General features: G+C 37.6%; 1 protein-coding gene across 5 annotated transcripts in view; it reads left to right on the plus strand.

Moving 5' to 3' along the window:
- The window catches only part of LOC107737169 (myomegalin-like), a 43,052-nt gene extending 18,395 nt beyond the window's left edge, over nt 1–24,657 (plus strand). The window contains exons 23-50 of one of the 5 annotated variants that reach the window (XM_016548611.1): nt 573–719; nt 801–913; nt 1,001–1,140; nt 3,687–3,818; nt 3,915–4,024; nt 4,103–4,234; nt 4,793–4,858; nt 4,992–5,173; nt 5,254–5,683; nt 6,430–7,996; nt 8,808–8,912; nt 9,469–9,865; nt 9,962–10,182; nt 10,330–10,390; nt 11,518–11,708; nt 14,530–14,814; nt 14,906–15,031; nt 15,140–15,253; nt 15,338–15,464; nt 16,862–16,983; nt 17,088–17,288; nt 18,036–18,095; nt 18,839–19,029; nt 19,113–19,244; nt 21,006–21,144; nt 21,220–21,266; nt 23,381–23,426; nt 23,695–24,657. In XM_016548611.1, the coding sequence (XP_016404097.1) occupies nt 573–719; nt 801–913; nt 1,001–1,140; nt 3,687–3,818; nt 3,915–4,024; nt 4,103–4,234; nt 4,793–4,858; nt 4,992–5,173; nt 5,254–5,683; nt 6,430–7,996; nt 8,808–8,912; nt 9,469–9,865; nt 9,962–10,182; nt 10,330–10,390; nt 11,518–11,708; nt 14,530–14,814; nt 14,906–15,031; nt 15,140–15,253; nt 15,338–15,464; nt 16,862–16,983; nt 17,088–17,288; nt 18,036–18,095; nt 18,839–19,029; nt 19,113–19,244; nt 21,006–21,144; nt 21,220–21,266; nt 23,381–23,426; nt 23,695–23,834 (5,724 nt within the window). In that variant the 3' untranslated portion in view covers nt 23,835–24,657. Of the gene's footprint in view, nt 1–572; nt 720–800; nt 914–1,000; nt 1,141–3,686; nt 3,819–3,914; nt 4,025–4,102; nt 4,235–4,792; nt 4,859–4,991; nt 5,174–5,253; nt 5,684–6,429; nt 7,997–8,807; nt 8,913–9,468; nt 9,866–9,961; nt 10,183–10,329; nt 10,391–11,517; nt 11,709–14,529; nt 14,815–14,905; nt 15,032–15,139; nt 15,254–15,337; nt 15,465–16,861; nt 16,984–17,087; nt 17,289–18,035; nt 18,096–18,838; nt 19,030–19,112; nt 19,245–21,005; nt 21,145–21,219; nt 21,394–23,380; nt 23,427–23,694 lie in introns of those variants that run through there. The other 4 variants (XM_016548607.1, XM_016548608.1, XM_016548610.1 and 1 more) reach the window with 4 other exon arrangements.
- The last annotated feature ends 429 nt before the right edge of the window (nt 24,658–25,086 follow it).

Genomic DNA, 25,086 nt, shown 5'->3' on the forward strand with positions numbered 1-25,086 from the left:
CGTAAGTGCTTAGTCTGGCAGGTTGGTTAAATATGCAATGTCCAAAAAAGTTTCTAATGTGGTCCTTGGTGCATGTGGACTGGGGAGACTGCTGCTGGATCCATGTTTGGTCTGTCGCTCTGTTGAGGTATTCGGCCAATCACAACGCACTGAATAGCTGGGCAATCACAGCACACCTCGCTTTTTCAGACTGATGAGCTTTGTAAAAATCGACGCGTTTCAGAAAGGCGGGACATAGAGGAGAAACAATAATGTACAGTATGTGGAAAATAATGTGTTTTTTTAACCTTAAACCGCATAAACACATTTCATTACACCAAATACACAAAATAATGTTCTTTTTAGCAGCATCATATGACCCCTTTAAAAATGTTGTGGTCAGTTAAATTATTTTTTTAAATTTTTTTATTGAAAGTAATTAATACTTTTATTCAGCAAGGATGCATTAAATTGATCAAAAGTGACAATAAAACATTAAACAGTAAAATATTAAACTTTCAAGGCACATCTAGCATGAGCTCTGAGATTGGGTTACAGTATATGCTTTTGTCTGATTTTGTGGTTCTTTGCAGGAGCTGCACCAGCATTTGTCTCAAAGAGGGGACAGTCGACTTCCTCTGACCCGGGATCAAGCGTCCCAGCCGAGTGAAAGAGAATGCAGCATTTCCTCTCTCCCTCAGAGAGAAAGGACCATCATTGGAGGAGATCGCCAACAACAGGTACATGTGAACACATGCATGCATTCTTTAAGCTGATACATGTTAGCATCTCTAATGTTGAATGCCTTTCTTATTTTGTAGGATGTTGCATCTCTGTCTGATCTGCTGACTGAGCAGACGGAGTTAAACCGAGCTCTGAGAGCTGAGCAACATCTCTACTCTGACCTCATCAGAGCCGTCAAAGAGCGTGACAGGTGTGTGACACCTAAAAGGTCGTATCTGCTGTAATGTGATGTTAAACACTTGAGACCTATATTTTAATTATGCTTTTTTTGTTTCAGTGTTGAGAGGCTGCAGGCACTGCAGCTGGAGCTCACAGCTGTATCACTCCTCAGACAGCAGCTGGAAAGTGGAGTCCAGATGAACACAGAGCTGAGAGATCAGCTACAGAAAGAGATCCAGAGAGCCAAACGTAGAGAAGGTGCAGTACAGACAGAGAGTGCAGAAAACCAATCAGATGTCATGCTCTAATCTCCCAATATACCAAAAGAACCTTTTAGTTTGTTCAGCCAACAATGATGCAGGGATATAGTCAGTTCAAGGTCAGAGCTAATGGCTTAATATTTTACCCATCAGGTTGTTGATTTTCTGGATGGCTCTTATTTATATCAGCCCTATATCTGGTGTAAAGCAGGACACACAGTAACAGCACATCCAGCTTTTACATAATTATCATTGTTCATCCCCACATAACCATGCTTTTTTATTTATATGAAAGCTTGCATTTATCTTTATTTTGACTTGCATGTATGTTTGTTCTGTTTTCTTTTGTGTTGTTCTGAAATTTTCTGCCATTCTTGTCCATCTTGTTCATCTCCTTTTTTTCTGTCTGTTTTCTGTACTGTTCATTCATTCCTCTGTGATTATTTATTTATTTATTTATAGATAAAATATTCATTGTAATAAGGTGTTTTAAATTTCTGTGTGGCTCATCGGCACTAAAACACTAATAATACATTCACCTCATTAGAGGTCGACCGATATTGGTTTTTTGACAGCCGATGCCGATGTCTTGGTAAGCAGGGTGGCCGATATAAAGCCGATATAATTTTATTTATTCTAAATTAATATTTAAGAAATTTGAGATCATTTGAAAATGGATTAAAAAATAGATGTGTTAAATAAACATACTTATACTTTAGATGACAAAGTATTTTTCACAAATAAATAAATATTTAATAAAAATATAATTAAAAAGGAAGTAAACACTGTAACCAGCAGGGCACTCAGTATTCTGGGAAGTTTGTGTGCATTGGGAATCATATTTTTTCAAATAAATCCAAGGTAACACTCTATTTACATACAGCACACAGTGAAAATGACATGAATATGACATTGGGCAAATGTATAAAGCGCAGCATAATTTAAAATCACAAGTTTAAAGTTTTTCGATCATGCATCTCTAGTGAAGCTGAACTCTTCTGTCCGCATTCAATTCACACGGACCGACCGTCATGCAGAGAATACGCGATCATGCAGGATACAAATGCACACTTCACAAGATCTCACAACTGGATCCGACTAAGTTTGCAAGGTTTGTAAAATTAAATGTTCATTAGTCATTCAAAGATAAGCGCTTTTTATGGAGGACTGTTTCCTGGGAGAGTAGACTACAATGCTTGTACTACAATACAACCTTTTTTGTATACATTTTAATTCCTTTGTTTAACCGTTCTATCTGATTATTAGACCGACTTCTATTCGTATTAGACAGAACAGCGAACAAGAGGGAGAATGTGAGCACTGTGTGCGGCACCGTCAAAATAAAAGTCCCGCCTCGAACGCATCGGCCAAACAGGAAAACTTCATCGGCCGATGCCGATATTTGAAAAATGCCAAATATCGGCCGATATATCGGTCGACCACTACACCTCATTCCACCCTGCCTTGTACACATATATGACTTAACTTATTCAGCCTGTTTATTTCTTTCTGTGCATACCTATGAAAACCTTTCCAATCCATTAACCTTCACAATGGTCACAAGATCCACATATACTCACCATTTTTTAAGTTCCGTGCTTGCATATGAATGCAGAAGAGATGGATCAGACAATTTCCAAATACACTGACTGCTGAAAATGAAATGCATTCTGTCTGTTTCTGCTCCATTTACCCATAATCCTCGTGTCCATCTGCTTTGTGGGATTGTGGCTGTGGAGATGCCCTTTCCAGCCATCACATCACATCATTATCAAGATAAAATAAAAACCTGCAATATTAGACAGTGTTATTTCAGTGCTATTATATATATACAGTATATATATATATATATATAGAGAGCGAGAGAGAGAGAGAGATTTTAAATAAGCTTCTAGTTCGAGTTAATTAGCTTCTAGTTCTAGTTCAACTTAGTACTTCAACCTAAACATTTGTCAACATTTATAATTTTATAAAATATATTTTATTTTTTAATAGTTTAATAATTATATTTTATTTTTTAATCTTTAATTGTTTTAGTTACACTGGAGCGGAGCGGATCAAGAGAAACTTATTTATTTGATAATTTAACTATTTTATTCCCACTTCATAACTTTTTAATTTGATTCTAATTAAATGTGATTCTATTTGCCAATCATCTTTCTGTGCACACTACACACAAAACACAAGACAAAACAAATGCACCCCATTAACTTTCTACCCATGTATTGCTGTGGCTCTCGCTTTCACCACTCAGTAGTCTGTATGCTTTAAGTCTCAGTTGAAATTTACAATAAATATCTGCATAAAATAAATATGCATTGACATAGCATTTAGTATGTATTCTATTCTATGGCGCAAATTCGGTTTATGTCATATACTGATTATGCACCCATCCACTTCTTATTATAATTTCTTGTGTTTTCTCAGCTGTTCTTTAAAGACTAAAAAAGGAAATATGCAGAGAACAAAGTTAAAGTTGTACATACATATATATTGAATGTGTTTGCAGTGTTACTAACTGCATGAGTATACATGTGTGTGCAGGTTCAAACCCTTCAGAGTTAGAGAGTATGCGTGATGCACTAGAGGAATCCCAACGCTGGAACGCCTCTCTGCAAGCCAGACTGGGACAAATCCAGAACCGGGGAGGAGGGGTTGGACAAGCCAACGATTCTAGTACGTTCATGTATCATACGTATCATTTGTCCATTCTTAATTAAATTAGTTCAATTATTTTAGTTCATTTGACTTTAATTCATCTGATGATTTTAGTGGACACACTGAGTTTGATTGGCGATCAGACGTCCTATATGAGTATATGTGTTGGCGAAGGGCCAGAGGAGGAGCTCCAGCACTTGACCATTGAACAGCTCAGAATAAAGGTGAGTGCCTAATCGCGAAGTGCTATGTATTTTTTGTCAAACAAAATTGAAAGATTTACATTTTCCTCTTATTTTCAGGTTTTAGAGCTTCAGGCAGTCAATGCCGAACTGCAGAATAAGCTGCTTCTGATGGAGAAAGACATTGTGGGTAAAGATCCAGTAGACTCTCAGAAAGAACCAGACCTAATCAAGCTCTCAACTCCAATCAAGGTATTAAAGTTCACAGTGAAATCTTTTCTTAGAAATATTATTAGTTTTACGTTGTATGTAAGGGTTTTTGGAATACATTTGTGCAAAGCTGACATTTGGTTTGATGCCAATGTAAAACGGGGCCCAATTTCTTACCTTCTTTTAACCTCTTGACCTTTAACCTCAGACCTTCAGATTTTGTGCTTTCGTGTTCCATTTATGATTGACCTCTTGTCTGTAGTTGAGTTTCTAGTTTACTAACATTAGTTAGCGGTAGGTTGGACCTTCTCTAGAAGTTTGTTTCTGTAACATGTTTGTCTGCTGAATGAGTGGTTATGTATGTGTCTGCGGTTATTTATTTATTTTTCCCCTCCCTCTAGTTTTCTCTCTCTCTGTCTCTCTCTTCCGTCCCTGCTAACCCCTGTTATCTCCTCTCTCTGTCTTTCTGGCTTATTTTCTTACCCATGATCACCTGCAGCCGCCCCATCCTACCGTTACTGTGTGCTTTCTTTATATTCTGTTCCATTATGGCATTTTGTGTTGTTAAGTCATGTGTCACCAAACATGCCATTACTGTAGCAATCACCGATACAGCAGAAACCAACTTCTGAAGATAATGTGACACCAATGCCTCCAAACATGAAGGTAAGAGAAATGGAAATAGATTAGTCAATTTTGTAAAAATATTTTGTAATCTTGAACCTCAACTTTCAGTCTGGAAACCACAGTAGTCTTGTTTTTGTATTTACTGTTGTCCCGTGTGTTGTTGATCTCTAAGGAGAGATGTGATGAGGGAGATCGCTCTCCAGAGGATGTTGGTGAGAGTAATCAACCATCACAGACTCAAAGACAGCAAAGTGGAGTACAACTCGCATCCAGATTCCTTAGGGATGGATCAGAAAAAGCAGAACTCCGATCCCTTCTCTCAGATTGTGGAGCGGAGTCAGTCTCTCAACTCCGGTATGTTTAAGATAACTAGGTATCCACATTGTAGCTTTGGTTGTATGTCAAATAAAACCTTTAACTGCTGCAATTTGTAGGGAGCAAGTGGCCAAACTCCGCTTGGAAGCATCTGAACTCCGTGGACTTTTGAAGGAAGAAAACGCCACTGAGTCCAAAGAAAGTGCAGAGAGTTCTGGAGAAAGTGACAGCCATGGAGACTTGCACCAAACCGTGAAGGTGCTCCGCTCAGAAGCCAGAAGTCACCGAAAGATAATTCGACTGCTAAAAGAGCAGCTGCAGCGGAACTCTGTCTCAGATGCTAGAAGTCAGCTTGACCTTAAGATGATGGGCAGCAATATGGAACAACTGCAGACAAACCATGAAGATCTGCAGAGACACACCAGCACACTGGAGAAAGAGAACAAACCAAGAGAAAGGAAAGAAATGGAGGAGAGATATGAGAGAAGGCGGCAGGGTCAAAGCACCAAATCCAGCAAGAATCAGAAGCAGCACATGGCCAGACATGCAGTGAGTATCAGTCACATGTGCTGCCGGAAAAGGTAGAAAGTCTAGCATAATGGTTGGTAACAGTTGTGGGTTCAAACCTACCAAGAAGCAATTATGCCTGACTTTTCAACTTCTCGAGCAACCTGGAGTTAGGTGCCATGTTCAAGGACTCAAAAGTGGCTCATTGCATGCAGGAATTGAACAAGCAACCATCCAATTACCAACCCTATTATCCCAGAGTTGCCCAGTCCTGTTTCTGGAGATTTACCTTCCTAAAAAGTTCAGCTCCAACCCTGATTAAACATACCTGAACTGGCTAAGTAGGATCTTCAGAAGTACTTGATAATTACACGTAGGTGTTTTGGGAGCAGGGTTGTAACTGAGCTCTTCAGGTTGATAGATCTTTAGGAACAGGATTAGGTAACCCTGCTTTATTCAGTAGGGCTAGGTTGATAATACTGAATTCTTGATCTTGATTTTAATTAACCGATAACTGTTCTTTTCTTTAAGAAGAATTTACATGATTGACCTGATATATACCCAAATGAATCTATACCGAATCAAATCAAGAGCTTTTGAATCTAAATTGAATCTATTCATGTATTCATGTTCAATACCCAGCCCTATTATCCAGTATGACACACCACCCCTTCTTCCCACTTCTTCTTGCCTTTAGTGTGGAGATGCATCCAAACCTGTCTTTACTGCTTCTTTGTCTTTTCCAAAGCGTATAATCCGTAAAATAATCCTAATGTCATTTGTTTTAGACATATGTAAAGTCTCGGCTACCAGTACCTGTGAGGCACAGTAAGAGTTCTGGGCAGAGTTCAGAAGATCTGAGGGAGCTGAATTTAGGCCACGTTCACCCCAGAAACAAAGACTACCTGACTGGGGCTGAAGAGTCTGATTACAGCACGGACAGCAAGATGTCTTCGAGATCAGCTCAGCACGGACACCTCGAATTAGACCATGTTAAAGATGCTAGGCTGAGTCCAACTGCTGGAACAAAACGAGACACTAACATGAACGAAAATCTGGAATCCGAGCTAATGGTGCAATTAGAGTTGTTGAATCAAGAATGCCAAGAGAAAGAGGAGCTAATCTCCCGACTGAGGGAACAGGTCCTGGAATGGGACGAGCTACAGGCAGAGCTACAGGAGAAGGACAAGCTCAACCGAGAGTACCTGGAAGCCTTACAAGCGGCAGAGTCTACTATTGCGTACCTCACCGCATGCAGCTTGGACTCGGAGTGTGGAATCGGTCAAACAGGAGATGTAACCTTGCAGCAACGTTGTGCAGATCTTCAGAAGGCTGTTGAGGAGAAAGACCGACTCAACGCTCAGCTCTTAGACTGCTTGAACTCTGCGGAATCCACCATTGCATTGCTCCGAAATGTAAACACTGCAAGCAGCCAAATGGATCTTGGACAAGAAGACCCAAAAGCACTTTGTGAGAGGTTTGAGGACTTGATTGGACAGATCAGAATTTCTCAGCAAAGCGATGGCAGGTCAAAAGACTCTCACATCCCAGAGGTTGGTCCAACACTAGGACCTGATTCTGAGTTACAGCGGCAGGCAGATTCACTGCAGGAGTCGCTGTTGCAGCAGTGCAAAATGAATGCAGAGCTGCAGGAGAAGCTCTGGACTTCAGAAGCAGCTGTTAAAAAGTTAAGTGCAGCTGTCAGTGCCAAGCGCAACAGCGCACCCACTGGTCTGGATGGGAATTACACTCCTGAACCAGAAGGAAAGGTCCTGTCATTGCAACAGTTGACGGACTGTCTGTCTGAGTGCATAAGAGCTGCTGAAGGCGCGGTCAAGTCTCTCGCAGACATTTGCTCCAAACCAAACCAGTCTCATGAGGAGATTTTGTCCAGTCCAGAGTTAAAGAAATGGCTAGACAGGCTGCAGCGTGCTCTGCTGGAGAGAAAGTCTCTGGAGGACCCAGTCTGCACTGAGAGGCACCAACAAAAGACAAGCACGCCCATTCAGAACCCTGAGAGTTCTAAACCAGAACGGCAACAGAACGTTCAGGAGCCTGTGACCTCACACCAGAATCTTCATAAGAACCTCTTGATGCTTCTTCAGATTTATACTGAGCGTGCTCAGAAAATGAGCAAACTTGAGGAAGCTGTTAGTGGGCGTGGCCAAAGTGGAGGAGGTGGAGATGCACCTGGAAATGAAACTCTGGAGAGGAACGCTCGGATCGAAAGTTTGCAGAAGGCCCTGAAGGAGAAGCAGAGGGCATGTCGGAAATTAGAGGAGAAACTGGCGATCGCTCAGTCTGTCATCACTGTGCATGGCTCAAATAAGGAGAAACAGTCTGATCCGCGCAAAGGTGAAAAGAACACACAATGCAATACACTCAGTTGAGGGTAAACACTGCTCAAACTAGCTCTTTTTAATGCACTTTTAAGACACTTTTTTTTGTGTATGGCACATGTGATTGTACATTATTTCACCTCAGTATTTATGTCAGGGATTACATTTTAATCTATAGAATCAGCTACATATTGGCATAAGGGTCTGGGACCTACGTACTTAACCTTGTAAAGACTGAAATATAAAATAATGAAATATCTTGAGTATCATATTTGATACATCAGGCTTTTATGACTCGTGTTGTATTATATAGTGAGAAAATGGAGCTCATACTTGTGACATTCGAAGCAGTTTATACTTATATGGCCAAAAAGATGAATTTCTGGTAGCTTGTAAATCAGTGTGATCTTTATAACAGTATAGCAGATACTTACATAAAATGATAAAAATATAACATGTCACTCTATACCTCCCAGTAATATGTCATAGTAAGATGTGCTTAAATGCTTTGTTTCATGATCAAAGCTCTGTAGTTTCAAAACGTATAATGCAATGCAATACAGTGATAATTGAGAGATGAACAAATAAATATTCCTCCAAAGCCTGATGGATCATATCTGATACATTTGAACATGATTTTCATCTCAAAATATTAATTACAATATAAAAAGTTATTCTTATGTTTACTTTATAAAAGTACTTTATATCAAGTTGCCCAATAGAGACCTGCATTAAGTGCCATTCAGATTTATTGCGGTACTACGACAAGCCTGTTGCTTGTTTTTCTGGTTGGGGCTACTGTTCTCAACCCTGCTTGTCTGCTCTAGCACCCCATAGTGAACGGGATGATAAAGGGGTGCAAGTGAAGGCGCACGACCTCGGGTATGAAACGAGTGGAAGGAGTGAGACGGAGGTGGAGGGCAGTAGCACAGGTAGACAGGGGAAAAACACTTCTTTTTAATAAGTCTGCATGTGAGGGTTTCTGCATGGAAAGGCAGTTTCAGAATCTCTTATCTCCATTGATGATCCACGCAAACTGCTACTGACTGCATGATCATAATAAACAACGGTGTTACGCTTTGGGTAATTTAAGGGGATAGTTCACCCAGAATTGAAAATACTTCCATTAAATCGTGCTGTTCCAAACTTGTATAACTTTTTACTCCACTTAACACCAAAGTTTAACAGAATGATGGTGCTGTTTTTTTTCCTGTGGGTAAAAATCACGAGGGAGCGTAAACAATTTTTGGGTGCACTTGTCCTTTAACATTGGTTATGTGTTTGCCAGCACGTATTTGTGTGTGCTAAGTTTGTTTTAATCACTTCCACTGCATGACCAAACCATCCCTGCTTTAATAATGTAACTAATGTGGCATCTTTGAGGACTGTAACCTCCTTCCACCATTGCTGTAATTAACTTGAATCCAACTTTTTATGTCTTTGTATGTGTCTTTTCTTTGTCCTCTGTGTGTTTGATGTCACTATCAGATGTGGACGGTGCTTTGCGGTTGGTTCCCACTCTGTCTCCTGTCCTCACGGGCAATCAGGACCGATTTTCACCTGATACTACCGCATCCAGCCCCTCGTACCACAGCTCTCCTGGCCTGAGCTCCCCTCGACCCTCCGACCCTCACGCCGACCCCACCCTGCACATCCAGCAGCTCAGGTCACAGATCGAAGGACAAAACAAAGTCATCCAGAACCTCCAGAGGCAGCTGTGTAAGAAGTCTTTGTCGACTGAGCTCCTGAGTGTGACCTCTGAACCCACAGCAGGTGAAGAGGAGGAGGAAACAAAGATGATGAAGGCTCAAATCGCCCAGCTGAGCACTGAGCTAGAAAGAGAGAGAACCCTGAAAAGAAGCAGCCAAGCAGGCTCTCCCTCCAGGTAGCTTTCATCACCATCTTCATGATCATCATCAACAACGGTATCCTTCATCTTGTGGCTTTTTTATGAAATGTCATCCTCTCTCTTTCTCGGTAGGATTGAGTCTCTGGTCCAGTCTCAGGCCCGGGAGTTGTGTGAGCTGCGGGAACAGATCCGTGTGTCTCGTGGTTTGGGTGTGGAACAGCGTAAACAGCTGCTGGAGCTCAGAAGAGCTCTAGAGGAGTTACTTCAGCCTAATAACATGCACTCCGCTCAGGGAACCCAGCTCAGAGAGCATCTGGATCACAGCCTGAGCCTGCTGGAGAAACTGGAGCAGGGTAAATATACACCAACACACAGATAAACCACTAATGAAGAATGGTAGAGATGGGAAACTTTGAAGCAGAGGCAGTAGTATTCCATTGTGAAAATAGCCATAAATAAACTAAAATGTTGACGTATATGTGTTTTCTGTTATCCTTTAGTTTCTACAGGAGGGTCTGGTATGGATAATGAAGAAGAAGCGGAGTCAGAAATGAAGCTGAGGTGAGAACAGCTTTCAGCTTCATATCTGCTAAGAACGATGCACCGTGATCTCACAAATACTGAAATCTCAAGTATGTAATAGAGGAGAAATGGAATGGAACACCGCATTAGTATGCATGGTTACGCTGGTGTACACTTGAGTCTGTTGCTATTATTAGCTATTAATCCAGCTGGTGTTTGATGGCATAGTCTTTGGCTTCCTCCCAACAGCGATTGTGAGTGGGTGTGGGAGGAGCTGCAGTACCTGCGCTCTCAGCTAGAGGGCGACAGAGAACAGCAGCAGCTACAGATGGTTTATTTGTGCAGGCAGAACCAGAATCTTGCCATTAGCACACAGCATTACATTGACCTGTGAGTGCTGCCTGCAATGGCCCGTGTGCAGTGCAGTGTGTTTCATACCTCTACAATGGAAGTCTTTCTTAGTCATTTAGGTTTTGTTTTTGTGTTGAATTTTCTCTTTGGGTGACAGTCTTTATGCCCAGATTCAGGCTCCATCCCAATTCATATACTATCCATATTATATAGTATGAAAGATAATGATTAATGTGTCACAAATTACACTGCTACTTTTTTCCAAAAGAAATGTATGTAAAAAAAAAAAAAAAGCCGTATATTCAAAGAATCTTAAAAAATAAAATGTTTCCACAGAAATATAAAGCAGCACAACTGCTTTCAACAGTGATAATAATACATGTTTCTTGAGGAGCAAATCAGCATATTAGAATGATTTCTAAAGGATCATGTGACACTGAAGACTGGAGTAATGATGCTGAAAATTCAGCTTTGATCACAGGAATAAATTACATTTTACAGTATATTCAAATAGAAAAAAACTTACTGTTAACTTACTGTTTTTGCTGCGTTTGTGATTAAATAAATGCAGCCTTGGTGAGCAGAAGAGACTTAAAAAATAAATAAAAATAAAAATTCTGACTGTTAAAACTTTAAGGAATAGTGATTATTTTTTTAGATTTTTAAAGTATGCATCCATGTATGCTTTTTAGACTAGTACAAGTATAGGATTTGGGATTTAGCCTTACTCTTGTGTGTTGTTGTGGTATTGTTGATTTGTTTTATCGTGTCCCTCTGATAATTTTGTTCTCTCTGTAATTGTTTGTGTGTGACAGACTCTCTGCAGAACTACAGGAGAAAGACCGGCTCATTCATTCTCTGCAACATCAACTGCGAATGCAAGTTCCCAGAATGCACCAGCACTCCGACTCCGAGATGAGTGACAGGCTGTCCAACGATGGCACCACCTCCTTCCACGACAGCCCTCCTGCTGTCCGCAGGCAGACCCCCAACAGACCTCACACAGGTAACACTCACCTCATCAGGTGTAAGTTGGTTTCTAAATGTGTCTGATTGTATCTCAGCTAACACATCAGAATGTTAAATTAGAACTGAACGTTCGTGAACATCCTTCCAATAAAGTTCTTCAATGTTTTATCAACCTGAAACGGACTCCTTGCTAATAGATGAATGTAATCTCAGTTCAAGGCGGAGCACCTTTTAAATCAAGCTGAATTATTTATCCAGTAAACCTTCACATGGGGCTCTTGTTGATTTGCCAGTGACCTCTTGACCTGGAGAGATATGCCGGTCAAATGAGTTTTGGTACTTAGTAACACTGAAGTCTTGTGCCATTTCTCACTGTCTCACAGTTTCAATGCTTATGTAATATAATTCTATGTAAACTAACTGTCCAGTTCTGCATTTAAGTGATGCTGATGCCTTGTTGTCTTGAATAATAGGTTAGGTTTAAGTAACAGTGGTTGATGTTGTATTAGTATTATTTATGTACTGTTACATTATTTATTAGTATTTTTAATTGGATTTATTGTTTTGTATTTTTGTCTTAGTAATTTTCTATGTATGTCTTTTTATTGTTTGAAATATGTATTTAGATTTTTTTTATTACCAGTGTTATTTTAGTATTATTTAAACTCTTATATTTATTAATATTTTCAATTACCTTTTATTTTTTTACTTTCTGTTTTCATGTTAGTCATTTTTTTGTGCTTTTGTCTTTAAAATTTTTTATTAAGCTTATTTTTTTGTTTTAGTAATTATAGTGACAGTGTTATTTTAGTAAACTCTTATAATATTTATTAATATTTAAAAAAAAATTTAGTATTTATTTTAGTAATACAATTTTAGTAGTTTATTTTAGTATTTTTTTTATTTTTTTTTTAGTAATGTTATGTGCTTTTGTTGTTTTTATAATTTCTATTTAGGTTTTATTTATTTTTGTTTTATTTGAGTAATTTTAGTACTTATTTCAGTCCGTTGCCATAGCAAGTTTAATTTACATTTCTAATTTTAAGTTTTAAATTCTGATTGTTGGTGTGATGCATAATTATAATATTACAGCGAAACATTTTTATTATTTATCATTGATTGTGTCTTTTGAGGTGTTTTAGTGAACTCATGTTTGCTGTCTTGATTAAAAATGCATTTGTCTATTTTCGTTAATCTGTGGTCCTGTCAGTTTGAGTATTTGAGTCGTGTAGTGAAACGGCAGGAGCTGAGGCCGGTGTCCCCTTACTAGCCCTTACAGATGCATTATTCAGTATGCACTGTTATCTCCTCTGCCCTCCTGAGAGCTGTTAAGAGCCCTGAGCCGGTGTGTTGATGATTTTTTGAGTGTTTAGTATCATGGAAATGGATAGATTTTGCTCTTCACTAAAAGCATCGGCACAAGATGCTGGATTAACTCTCACAGCACTACACTAGCAAACAGAAGGAATTTGTTACTCCTGATCTCTCTTCAGAACGACCTGGTACAGGTTTCCCAGCATCTGGGACACAATAGATCAAGAGATTGGAGATGTATTCAGTGAACGCCTGATGGACTACACCATATTTGCAGGTTCTTTAGCCCTAACGCTCTTAGAGGCGAGAGTGTCTAATGTTAAGTGATGCTGAATTGTCGTTTAGACAGGATATATGTTTGTGAGAATGTTACAGCTGTGCTAAACTTTCTACTGGATTGAAACTATCCTGAGATCTGGCGTTATAGTGAGATCAGGACTAGGTTAACAGTAGCTCGGCTCTGGACATGAGTGAACAAATTGTGCTCCATAACGCCGTCTCTCGTAGCAGATGGAGAATAGTGCTTAAAGCCTCCAAAGAGGAAGGTAAAAATCTAGCATTAATGTCCAGTTCTGCGTTTAAGTCCTGCTGATGCCTTGCTTTCTTGAATTATAGGTTAGGCTTAAGTAACAGAAGTTGATGTTTGTACCAGTGTTATTGTAGCACTATGTATGTACTATTTCAATATTTTTAAAAAATATTTTCAATTAGTTTTTTTGTGTTTTTCAGATTGTTTTAAATTCAATTTTTATGTGCTTTTATTGTTTTTAATATTTCTATTTAGCTTAATTTTATTATTTCCATTTTAGTGTTGTAGTACATTAATTTATTTCATTTAGTTTTTGAAGCAACATTTCTAATTTTTTGTTTTTTGTCTAAAATTTATATATTATTTCAACTTCAATTGCCAAAATCAATTTTTATAGTTTTGGATTTAGTTCATGATTAAATTGGTAGCAATATTTGAAACTGTGTTTTAAGACATTGAGCTCAACCTGAAGTCAAATTAACAGTTTACTTTATTAATAAGTGTCCCCTTATTGTGCTTTGTTCAACAGTGCATGTTATTATAAATACATAAAATATTGTTTTCATTATCTTTCATAAAAAGTATTTTTAATGTAGATTTCTGAAGGATCTTGTGACACTGAAGACTGGGCTAATGATGCTGAATATTCAGCTTTGATCACAGGAATAAATTACATTTTAAAATATATTCAAATAGACAACTGTTATTTTAAATTGTAATAATATTTCACAATATTACTGTTTTTACTGTATTTAAATAAATGCAGCCTTGGTGAGCAGAAGAGACCCCAAACTGTTCAATGCTGATGTGTCTAATATACCTCATACTTCATTTAATACAACTGAATGACGGCAAAGGAGACATGCACAAAATTGCTGAAATGCTATTAGCATGTTTTTGTGATCAAAATTCACCAAAAATAATTAAGAACACAAGTTACGTGCAGAATTACTTTACGGCTCATGCTTATTCTTGTATGCAGTTGTAAACAAATCTTTCTTGTCATTTCTTGCAGGGCTGAAGGCAACCAATGGCGATGCATTTTCAGATACACGGCTGGTTTCTGGGGGCGTGGCTGTCGAAGGGGGCGTGGACGATGATGGAGAGGGGAGTGTCCGAATGCTACAGAGGGAGAATGGCCGTCTGCAGGAGCAGCTGAGAAGCAGCGAGGAACTGAACGCTACACTTCGCAGTGAGCTGGACCTCACTCGATCTGTCCTGAAGCACAAACCACAGAGCCAGACCGAAGACAAGCAGCCGGAGCAGCAGAACATGTCAGCGAGCAAGACCATCAACTCAGGTAGAGTCAGAGAGATATAACGTTATAGTATGCAAGTAGCTGCAGCATTGACGTCATCCATGTACTTATTTTCTTACTTTCTCTCTCTTAGATCTGTTAGCAGAACACCTGCAGGAGATCCGAGCGTTGCGTCTGCGTCTTGAAGAGACGATTAGAACCAACGAGAGACTCCAAGAACAGTTAGAAAGAAAGTTACAGGAAGCTGAAAAAGACTCAGGTGAACACACAAACTCGTACGCATTCATTTCATGTTTTCAGTGGTTTACAACGCTCCTCAGATCTTCAGATCACTCAATATGTGAGTGTTTGTTTATGTGATCAACAGCCACCAACATCTTCATCGCTGGTTCTGAGGATCAGGCTCACATCAGCAGTGAACTTCACTTCCTCCTCGCCCAAAACCACACACTCAAAGAGCAGCTCAACCAGGGAGCACGAGGTAACATAGGCTCTATACATTTAAAACTACTTTCTAGATGTGATCTGTTAGCTGTTGTCACAGTTATGTGTGTGTTTTAAACAGATAAACAGAAGGAGAACGACCGCCTGAGGGAGACTTTGGCCCGACGAACCGCTAAACTAGAGTTGAGCAGAAAAGAGTGTGAAACACTGAAACAGGAGAAAACGCAACTACAGGACAACCTGTACAGGTAACACATATACGGCACATCCATCTACAGGAAAATGTGTTTCTTATAAAAGAGATCAGCTGCAGATACACACAGTGATCTGGTATCATGTAATGTGTGTGTTTGTGTATCATGTGTCATTCTCAGAGGGCCTGTGTAATGAGTTGTTTTAATTATTGCAATTATTTGTAATCCAGGAGGTAAATGTGTAATTGGCTAATGAGTTTCATGTTACAAACACACACACTCATTATGTCATCCCTGAATTTTTTTAGTTGTTGCACATCAGTGTTTCCTACATCTCCATCTCCATTTACATTTACAAATGAGTATCTTTAACTGGGAACAACCAGTTAATATTTAAATGGTTTTAAATCTTACAAACATTTTAGCTCACAGCATTTCTCACCTGCTAAATGCCAGTTTTGAGTCTGATTTGATTTTCTGAGTGGTTCAATTGTTAATGCAGTAAGCTTTGTGACTGAATCATTAAGTGATGCAGAAAATGTTCTGATTCTGTGAGACAGTTGTTAATGCAGTAAGCATTCTGAATGATTCAGGGAAGTGATTTAGTTGTTGATGCAGTAATTGTTCAAACTGATTCAGTAAGTGATTCAGTTTCTAATGCAGTAATCATTCTGACCAATCCAGTTAAGTTATTTTTTTAATGCAGTAGGCCTAGTGAGTGACTTGGTTGTTAATGCAATAATCGTTCTGACTGATTCAGTAAATGATTGTTTTTAATGTCGTAATCTTTGTTTCGACTGATTCACTGATTCAGTTATTAATGCCGTAATTGCTCTGACTGATTCGGTAAGTGATTCAGTTTTAAATGCAGTAATCTTTCTGACTGATTCAGTGAGTGATTCAGTTATTTTAGTAATTATTCTGACTGATTCAGTGAGTCATACAGTTGTTAATGCAGTAATTGATTCTGTGAGACAGTTGTTCAGTGAGTGAGCGAGTTAATGCAATAAGCATTCTGACCGATTCAATCTACAGTTCAGTTGTTGATGCAGTAATCTTTCTGACTTTTTGGTTAAGCAGTAAGCATTTTGACCAATTCATTGAGTCAGTTAATGCAATAATTGTGACTGATTCAGTAAGTAGTTCAATTGTTAATGCAGTAATCATTTTGACTCATTCAGTAAGCAATTAATTTTTTTAATGCAGTGATTGTTTGCACTCATTCAGTGAGTGAGTTGGTTGTCTGACAAATTCAAATATATTTGATTCAGACTAATTTGCAAATTGGGGTGTCTGATTCAAATAAAATGAATCCTCTAAAAAGAACAATTTGTTTGACATCGAACATAGTTGCTGTTGCACTGTATGTTAGTTTTGCATGCACCCAGTGAGGACAACATAATAAAGTTATTTTGAGCATGCACTGATGTGTGTGTGTGTGTGTGTTTCAGGTTGCAGTGTGAGAACAGTCATCAGAGGCAGCAGTTGTGTGATACCCAGCAGCTCTTGCAGTCTGTGCGTGTGGAGTTGCAGGTGCATGAGCACATGAAGAACTCCACACATACTCACACAGGTGCGTTCACACACACACACACACACACACACACTCGTGATGCCTGAACGTGCTGTCGAGGGAGGGTTGCGACACCGCTGATATCTGTGTGTGTGTGTGTTCAGGTGAGGGCCGTGGCTCTGGATCTGAGAGCGGTTCAGCAGCGGATCTGAGCGAGCTGTTGGCTGAGATCAGACAGCTGCGTGTTCAGCTGGAGAGAAGCATCCAGATCAACACCACACTGAGACAGAGACTGGAACAACAGCTGCTGACCCACACCGACCCCAGATCAACCATCAACATCAACTACCTGCTGCCCAAAACAGGTACACACACACACAAAGTCTCTTTATTTGAGATGCATTAATTATTGGAGAGCAATTTTGTTAAAGCATTAATTCTGAGAGATTACAGTGATATTTAAACCAATGTAACACAAATGAAAGATTCAAGAAAACAATCATTAAAACAAAAGACAAAAATGTATTTTTTCTGTTTCTTTTGTTTCATTTTTCGTTCGTTCTCTTCCATTGTTTTTTCATTCTTTCTTTGTCCATTTTTTTCTGTTTTCTTGTTTCGCTCTTTCTATTGTTCTGTCATTCTTTCAATCTATTTTTCATTTGTTTTTTCTTTTCCATTTTTCTGTCATTCTTTTACATTTATTTTTTGTTTTATTTCTTTCTGTGTGGTTTTGTTCATTCTCTCTTTCTGTCATTCTTTCTTGTTTTTTTTTGGTCTATCTGTTCTTTTGGTTGTTCTTTTCTTTCGCTCATTCTTTCTTTTGATCGTTCTTTCGTTTGTTTGTTCTTTTGTGTTCATTTTTCCTTTCTCTTTTTTTTCTTTCTTTCAATCTTTCCTTTCCCTTTTGTTCTTCTGTTCGTTCGTTCTTTCATTCTTTTTTTTTTTTTTTTTCATTTTTTCAATGTATCTTTCTATTGATCTGTCTTGTTCTTTTTGGTCATTCTTTTGACATTTCATTCTTTTTATCTGTCTTTCACTTTCTTTCTTTCTTTCTTTCTTTCTTTCTTTCTTTCGTTCTTTATTTCATTCTTTCTTTCATCTCTTTTTCTCAGATGAAGCTGGTAAATCAGATGTTCTTCACTTGCATACAGACGCGTCCAGTGCTGCACATGGTACGCATCTTTGACCTTTTCTGTTGTTTGTAGGATTATAAAGATATTGGTCAGTTTATGAACAGATTCACATTGCAGTGATGAATCTAAAGAGCATGAAAATGAATAAGAAATTGCAGCCTGTTTATAGGACAAATTATGAATTACGTTGTTTATACATCATAGTAGTACTTGTTTTAGGGGCATTTTGGGTTGAGTTTTTAAATGTGTCTGTCCTCTAACTGAACTAGGCTAAATGATTTTTGTTACTATAAAAAAATCAAAACGACGGTGGGGGGCGGTGCCGCGGTAGGCAAATGACGTAACCGGTGTTGCGGCTTAACACCGGTATAACCGAAAACACAGTCTATCGCAGCAAGCCTATTTGTGAATAAGATAATTATTATTATATACTATTTATCATTGTTGTCATTGTCAGTCATTGTTATTAGATATTATTCATTATTATATATACATTATTATATATATTCTTTTAGTAAAATAAAACATTGAGATGCATTACAGTAATGAGATTGCAATTGGTGCTTAATTGAGAATAATATCACAAAATCTTTATGGTTCTAAAAATAGGCATTAGTTTTCTTTATGCACTTCTTTTACTTTGTAAGTCGCTTTGGATAAAAGCGTATGCTAAATGACTAAATGTAAATGTTCTTTTATATGTGACTCCCAAGTTATTTTTGTGAAGTTTGCTCATAAACCCTGAAAATGAAATGGTCATTTCCACTTCTGTTTGTGTTCAGACAGCAGTAGCTCAGCGGACTCTGGTTCCCACGCTCCGTCCAGGCTGGTCCCGGGTCACCGGCTGTGGGCGGACAGACGCGGGCGTCACGTTCTGGGTCTGATCGAGGACTATAACGCCCTGCGCAAACAGATCACTGAAGCCAAGAGACTCACTGCAGATCTGGACACACAGATACATGACTGCGGCCGGGTGAGAACATACACACTCACTCAGTCTGATGTGTGTTAGGGTCATGTTTCAGCACTGAATGTGTTTCCTGTGGTGTGTGTCAGGCTGTGGATCAGCTGAAGAATGTCTCTGGCAGTGTGAACACCATGCAGCAGGTTCTGGAGGAGGCCGCTCGACTTCTCAAACTGCTCTGGAGAGTCTCACTACCCTCAGGAGACGCCACACACACTCGACAGGTAACATGAGGTTTTTATTTATATAAAGCTTAAATATAGGGTGTATTCACACCAGGAAAGTCCGCTAGTTCACTTGCTTTGGTGCGGACCAAATACAATGTTGATTTTTTGTTTGTTTGTTTGGTGCGGTTCGCTTTCATACTACCCTTTTTGCTAGTGAACCAGAAATTGTAAACAAAACCATGCGTGTGCTAAGGTCAGCCATTCAACCGTACCAGAGTTCGTTTGGAAGCCGACCGAGACCACCTCTTCAGCTGGGTCTCGGTGCGGTTGTTTGGTCCGCACCCGAGTGCGATTGCTGTATTCACACCTGCCCAAAAGATCCGCACCAAGAGGAGAAACGAACTTGAGTTTGATTCAATCGAACCTAACAAGACAGGTGTGAATACACCCATGACTTAAGACTAATAAAGGAAGGTAACTGACATTAAATGCATCATGAAATGTTCCTTTCATTTGATAAAAATATAATAAAATGTGACCATCAATAAGTGTGAAATGTATTTATTTATTTATGTGAAATAAAATACTTTTCAGGAAAATAAACTTCACTTAACTGTTGGCTTATAGGCAAAAAAAATCACAATACAGTGTTGACTTTGTATAATTAAGTTAATTTTTATCAATTTGATTATTTACTTATGTGAAATAAAACACATATTGTAATGTAATCTAGTATACTAAATTATATATAAGATGAAATGATTAAATTCATGTTGAAGTGTTCCTATCATTAAATAAAAATACAATAAATTGTGACCAGAAACAAGGTGTGACATTAACATTTTATTCAAATTTATTTGTGAAGTAAAATACACCTTGAAATGTAATATAATAGATTAAATTAAATATATGACAATTAAGTCAAATAATAATTAAAAACATGGTAATGTGTTCCTATCTAATTAATTTCACACCTTATTTATGGTCACATTTTATTTTATTTTATTTAAATAAATTTCCATAATAATAAATAAACCAGAAAATAACCATTTCTTACTATGTGTCAGTAAGTTGTTGTTATTTTAGCATGTGTGTTTGGCTCAGTGTTATTTTTTTAGGATTACTGATAAACTAATGTAGTTTGATTTGTATTAGTTCTCTATTTTAGTTTTAGTTACAGTTGTAGTCATGTTGTCATTTTATTTTTTTCTTATTTGTAAGTCGCTTTGGATAAAAGCGTCTGCTAAATGACTAAAAGTAAAAGTAAAGTAAAAGTAAATAAATAAATAAAAACTAATTTTCCATTTTCATTTTATTTATGTGAAATAAAATATACCTAATAATGTAATAAAAATATAATAAAGTGTGACTATAAATGTGTGAAATTGATTACTTTTAATTACAATGAAGTTAAAATGTATTTGTTAAACAAAACACACCTAATTAAATACAGTTGACTAAATTAAATACATTGTGGAGTGTTCTTACCATTAAATAAAAAATACTATAAAATGTGACTAAAGGTGTGAAATTAATTTATTTGAATTAAAATAGAATTGAAAGTTTATTTCTGTGAAATAAAAATCACCTCCCATTGTATTATAGTATATATGAAATATAGACTTAAAAATCAGTGATGAAATGAATACATTGTGAAGTATTGCGACTGATACATAAAAATGAGAAATAAGAAATAAACCCTGATACCAACAAACCTCACAATAATTTCTAATTCAGTGATTATGTGAAACTTTGTTAGTAAAACCATTGCCAGCAGTACTGTGCTAACTGTGTGTGTGTGTGTTTGTGTGTCATCAGGAGGAGCTGCTGAAGAGTGAGATCAGTCGTCTGAAGACTCGTCTGTCTCAGCAGGAGCGGATGTTGAGCAGAGCCGTCAAACACCTCAGATCCACCAACCAGCTCAAAGAGGGCATGGAGCGCGTCATCATCGACCAGCGTAAGAGAGCAACACACACACACTCACACTCATGCAGAGTCAACCAACACTGATGTGTGTGTCGTGTTTCTGCAGTGTCTCTGACTCACGGCGTGCTGAAGAGAGCCAGAGGAAACCTGGAGGTGTGTTTACCTTTGTGTTCTTTTACATGAGAGCAAACCAAACTCTGTTCATCCTGGGGGAAATGTATCGAGGCTTCCACAGAAATATGAAGCAGCACAACTGTTTTCTTGAGCAGCAAATCAGCATATTAGAATAATTTCTGAAGGATCATGTGACACTGAAGACTGGAGTAATGATGCTGAAAATTCAGCTTTGATCACAGGAATAAAGTATTTACAATATATTCAAATTAAAAACACCTATTTTAAATTACAATAATATTTCAGTATTACTGTTTTTACTGTATTTTGATCAAATAAGTGCAGCCTTGGTGAGCAGAGGAGACTTCTTTCAAAAACATAAAAAAAAAAAAAAAGTTGCACATGATGGTCACAAGGAGGATGTGATGCAACTGAATGACATAGAATAAAAAAATAAAATGCTTCCAAACTATTTTTTTGGACCCAAAGTATTCAAGCAGAGTTTTGATGGTAATTTTTGTCATTGTGCAATAAACCTTTTTTTTTGGGGGGGAATGTCGGAATTAGTTTATTATTTAATATACACTATAAAATAAATATAGTTTATTTAATAATTTAAAATAAAAAAATAATCATTCAAAAAGTTAATTGCATTTCGGTTCAATTGATTTACTTATTTATTTAAAATAAAATAAACCTTGCAATGTTATATAGTAGACTTTTAAAGGGGTCATATGATGCTTTTTTAAAGATCATTATTCTGTGTATTTGGTGTAACAGAATATGTTGACATGCTTTAATGTTCAAAAAACACATTATTTTTCAAATACTGTACATTATTGTAGGTCCTCTATGCCCCGCCTCTCTCAAACGCTTCGTTTTCTACAAAGTCCCTCCTTCCGACAAGCGCAGTCTGCTCTGATTGGCCAGCTGACCCAGTGCATTGTGATTGGCCGAACACCGCAAGCACTCGTCGGAAATGTAACGCCCCTTACCATAATCGCGAGCTTCATCTTTCAAAATAAATGTAAAGACAGAGCCCGAAAGGGGAACAGAGTCGCGTGACAGACACAGTGATGAAGCTGGTATGTGTTTGCAGTACACAAGCCACGGACAGCTGACTCCACTGTGATGTGACCCTGTCTCTCTCTCACACACGCGCGCGTGCACGCACACACACATGATGCGCAAAACTCCGCATTTGAACAGTCAATAGCAAATACTTAAACTAATAGCAAAACAGTAGCTGATTCAGAAGCGCCAGATTGTCATAGCAAAGTCAGAATTACCTCCTCTCCTAGGTTCACGAAACGGTCGTCCATAAAATGCATTGCTGTTCTGTTGTAAGTAATCTTAATGCATCTACTTTCGGAAGGCCAAATATAGTGCTTTTGCTTTCGCCTAGAAACACACAGCGTCTCCCTGACATGGCTGTATCAGCACTAACTGCGGTTACTGAAACCACGCGTTCTTTCTTTGCGTGAACATTTGGGCGGCATTATGCAAATGTTTCCACATAGTGAGGTAGATATGTGGGGCGTGTTAGAACGAGCCGTTTTAGGGGGGCGTGGCAGACTCTTAACTTTGATAAAGAATATCTCTTTGGTTTTGAGACTTTAGTCTTTGCAACTTCAGGGATCTTATCTATGCACAATCAGCTTGTAACACTCCAAAGAGAAAGGAAAACTTGAAATCGCATCATATGACCCCTTTAAGTATATGAAATAAATTGTAATAATAAACTGTGATGCAACTGAATGACATAAAAAAATTAAATACTTGCAAACATATTTTTGGACCCAAAGTATTCAAGGAGAGTTTGATGGTGAATCCTGTGATAAACTCTTTTTTGGATTTAATTTTAGAATTAATTTATTGCCATATAAAAAAACAATCACACGACAATACTGTGGACTTAGTATGATATTTATTTTCTAACATTTAAAAAAAAAAAAAAAATTTTGTCCTTTTTTTGGTTTGTTTTACATAAAGTAAAAGTACCTCATAAAATATAAAGTACCTCTAAAATATTTTTTTAATGTTCTGGTGTCCTGAACGTTTCTTTGTAAAGGACATTTATCTGTAGATATTTTAATTTTTAAAAATTTTTTCTCTCTTTCCTGTCTTCATGATATTAATGCTCTGTCTTTCAGTCTAACTATCTGAATGTTTTTGGGCTGAAGGCTCTGCAGGTGGAAGGTTAGTTTAATGAAGGCTCGTGTGTTTGTGTGCTTTCAGAAGCAGATCTGTTTCTTTGCATGACGATCGCTGCATGTTCACTGCTCTTTCCTTTATTTTTAAATTTTTTTTGCTTGCAGTTGTTTAAACCCCAGTAGCCCGTATGAAGAGTTTTACTCCATGTCTCTGCTGTGTTTGTCTGAAGGGATTTTATTTCAGGCTTGAGATGCTCTGCGTGGATTTGCTTGATTGTTTGGCTCCCAACACATCTCTGATTGTGTTTCTGCAGGACGTCCCACTGAATGGCCAGTGACCAATCAGCAGTCGGGGGGCGTGGCCTGTCCTCAGGCAGAGGCTCAGCCTGCAGTGAAAACTCCTCCCACTGCAGCTGTTAGAAACTTCACACTGACTCCAGATCAGGACTGTTGATTCCTAACAACATGGTTTTCTCTTTTAATTTGCGTTCTTAATTTATTACTCTATTTTTGAGGTACGCTGATGCCGTTCAGAAGTATTTGCACATATACAGTGAGCATTTAACCGTGTAAAAGGGAATGTTTTTTAATAGCGGAAGAGATTTTCTCCTGTAAATACTTTGAGCTTTAGTTTTATACTGGTTTTAGACAGTCTCATGTTCACTGCCGGTCTCCTGTGATGCTGTATTATCCTGCTTAAGATCTAATATTTTGATGTAAATGAGTGGTACATGTACATGAAATGAGTGCACATTTATTTAATGTAGCAGACTGTGTTTAAAGTAAATGTATAAACCCTCATAAAACGCCGCTTTCATAGTAAACCGGTTTGAATTATGCTGGACTAATCAGCATTAGATTTTATACAACTACTCAACCTGTACAGCAAGACTTAAGACTTCAGTTAGATTTTAATAGATATTTATATTGGCAAAATGAGTGGTGAAACTTTAAAAATCTTATTTTAGCAAGGTTTCTTATTCACTCATTTACATACAATTTAAGTTTTTTATTAGTAAGCCTATTAAATTTGTCTATGAAAACATTTTTATTGGACATTTTAATAGAATAAGCAAATCAAGGCTGAATGTGAATGATCCATTTCTACAATGACATCTATATCACAGCACTAAATTTACTGTATAATAAATTACACATTTAACCAAAACAACTTAGTGTTGTCATGCATGAACGAAACAAGCAACATATGAATCTAAAAGACATTAGCCAGCCTCATGAATGATTTTTTTTAAACATAATTAGGTTTGTATACATTTATAAATGGGTCAAAGACGAAAAAGGGTTTAAGCATAAAAACAAGTATAATACTGCTTTAAATTGTTTTTGTTTTTCAGAGCAAAAAAATAAATATACATTTTTCCTTGATTTACAGAAGACACCCAGTAAAATGTCATTCAGTGTAACAATCTTGTCAGGCATATTTACAACAAAAATCTATTTATGACATATTAAAAGACTAATTACTTTCACCTCAAATACTTAGTTGTAATTTTACATTTTTTTAAATTTGCTACTATCCTAGGTTTTGCCCATTTGTCAGTAAGAATTTTTTACTCATTTAAAACACAAAATTTAATATGCGCCCTTCTTTTATACATTTTAATATGTACACGTCAGAATAAGCACGTTTGAATTTTTACATAAATATTGTTACACTGAATGAAATGTAGCATTATTTGAACCAA

The sequence above is a fragment of the Sinocyclocheilus rhinocerous genome, unplaced genomic scaffold (assembly GCF_001515625.1).
Source record: "Sinocyclocheilus rhinocerous isolate Xijiao unplaced genomic scaffold, SAMN03320098_v1.1 scaffold284, whole genome shotgun sequence".
Lineage (NCBI taxonomy): Eukaryota > Metazoa > Chordata > Actinopteri > Cypriniformes > Cyprinidae > Sinocyclocheilus > Sinocyclocheilus rhinocerous.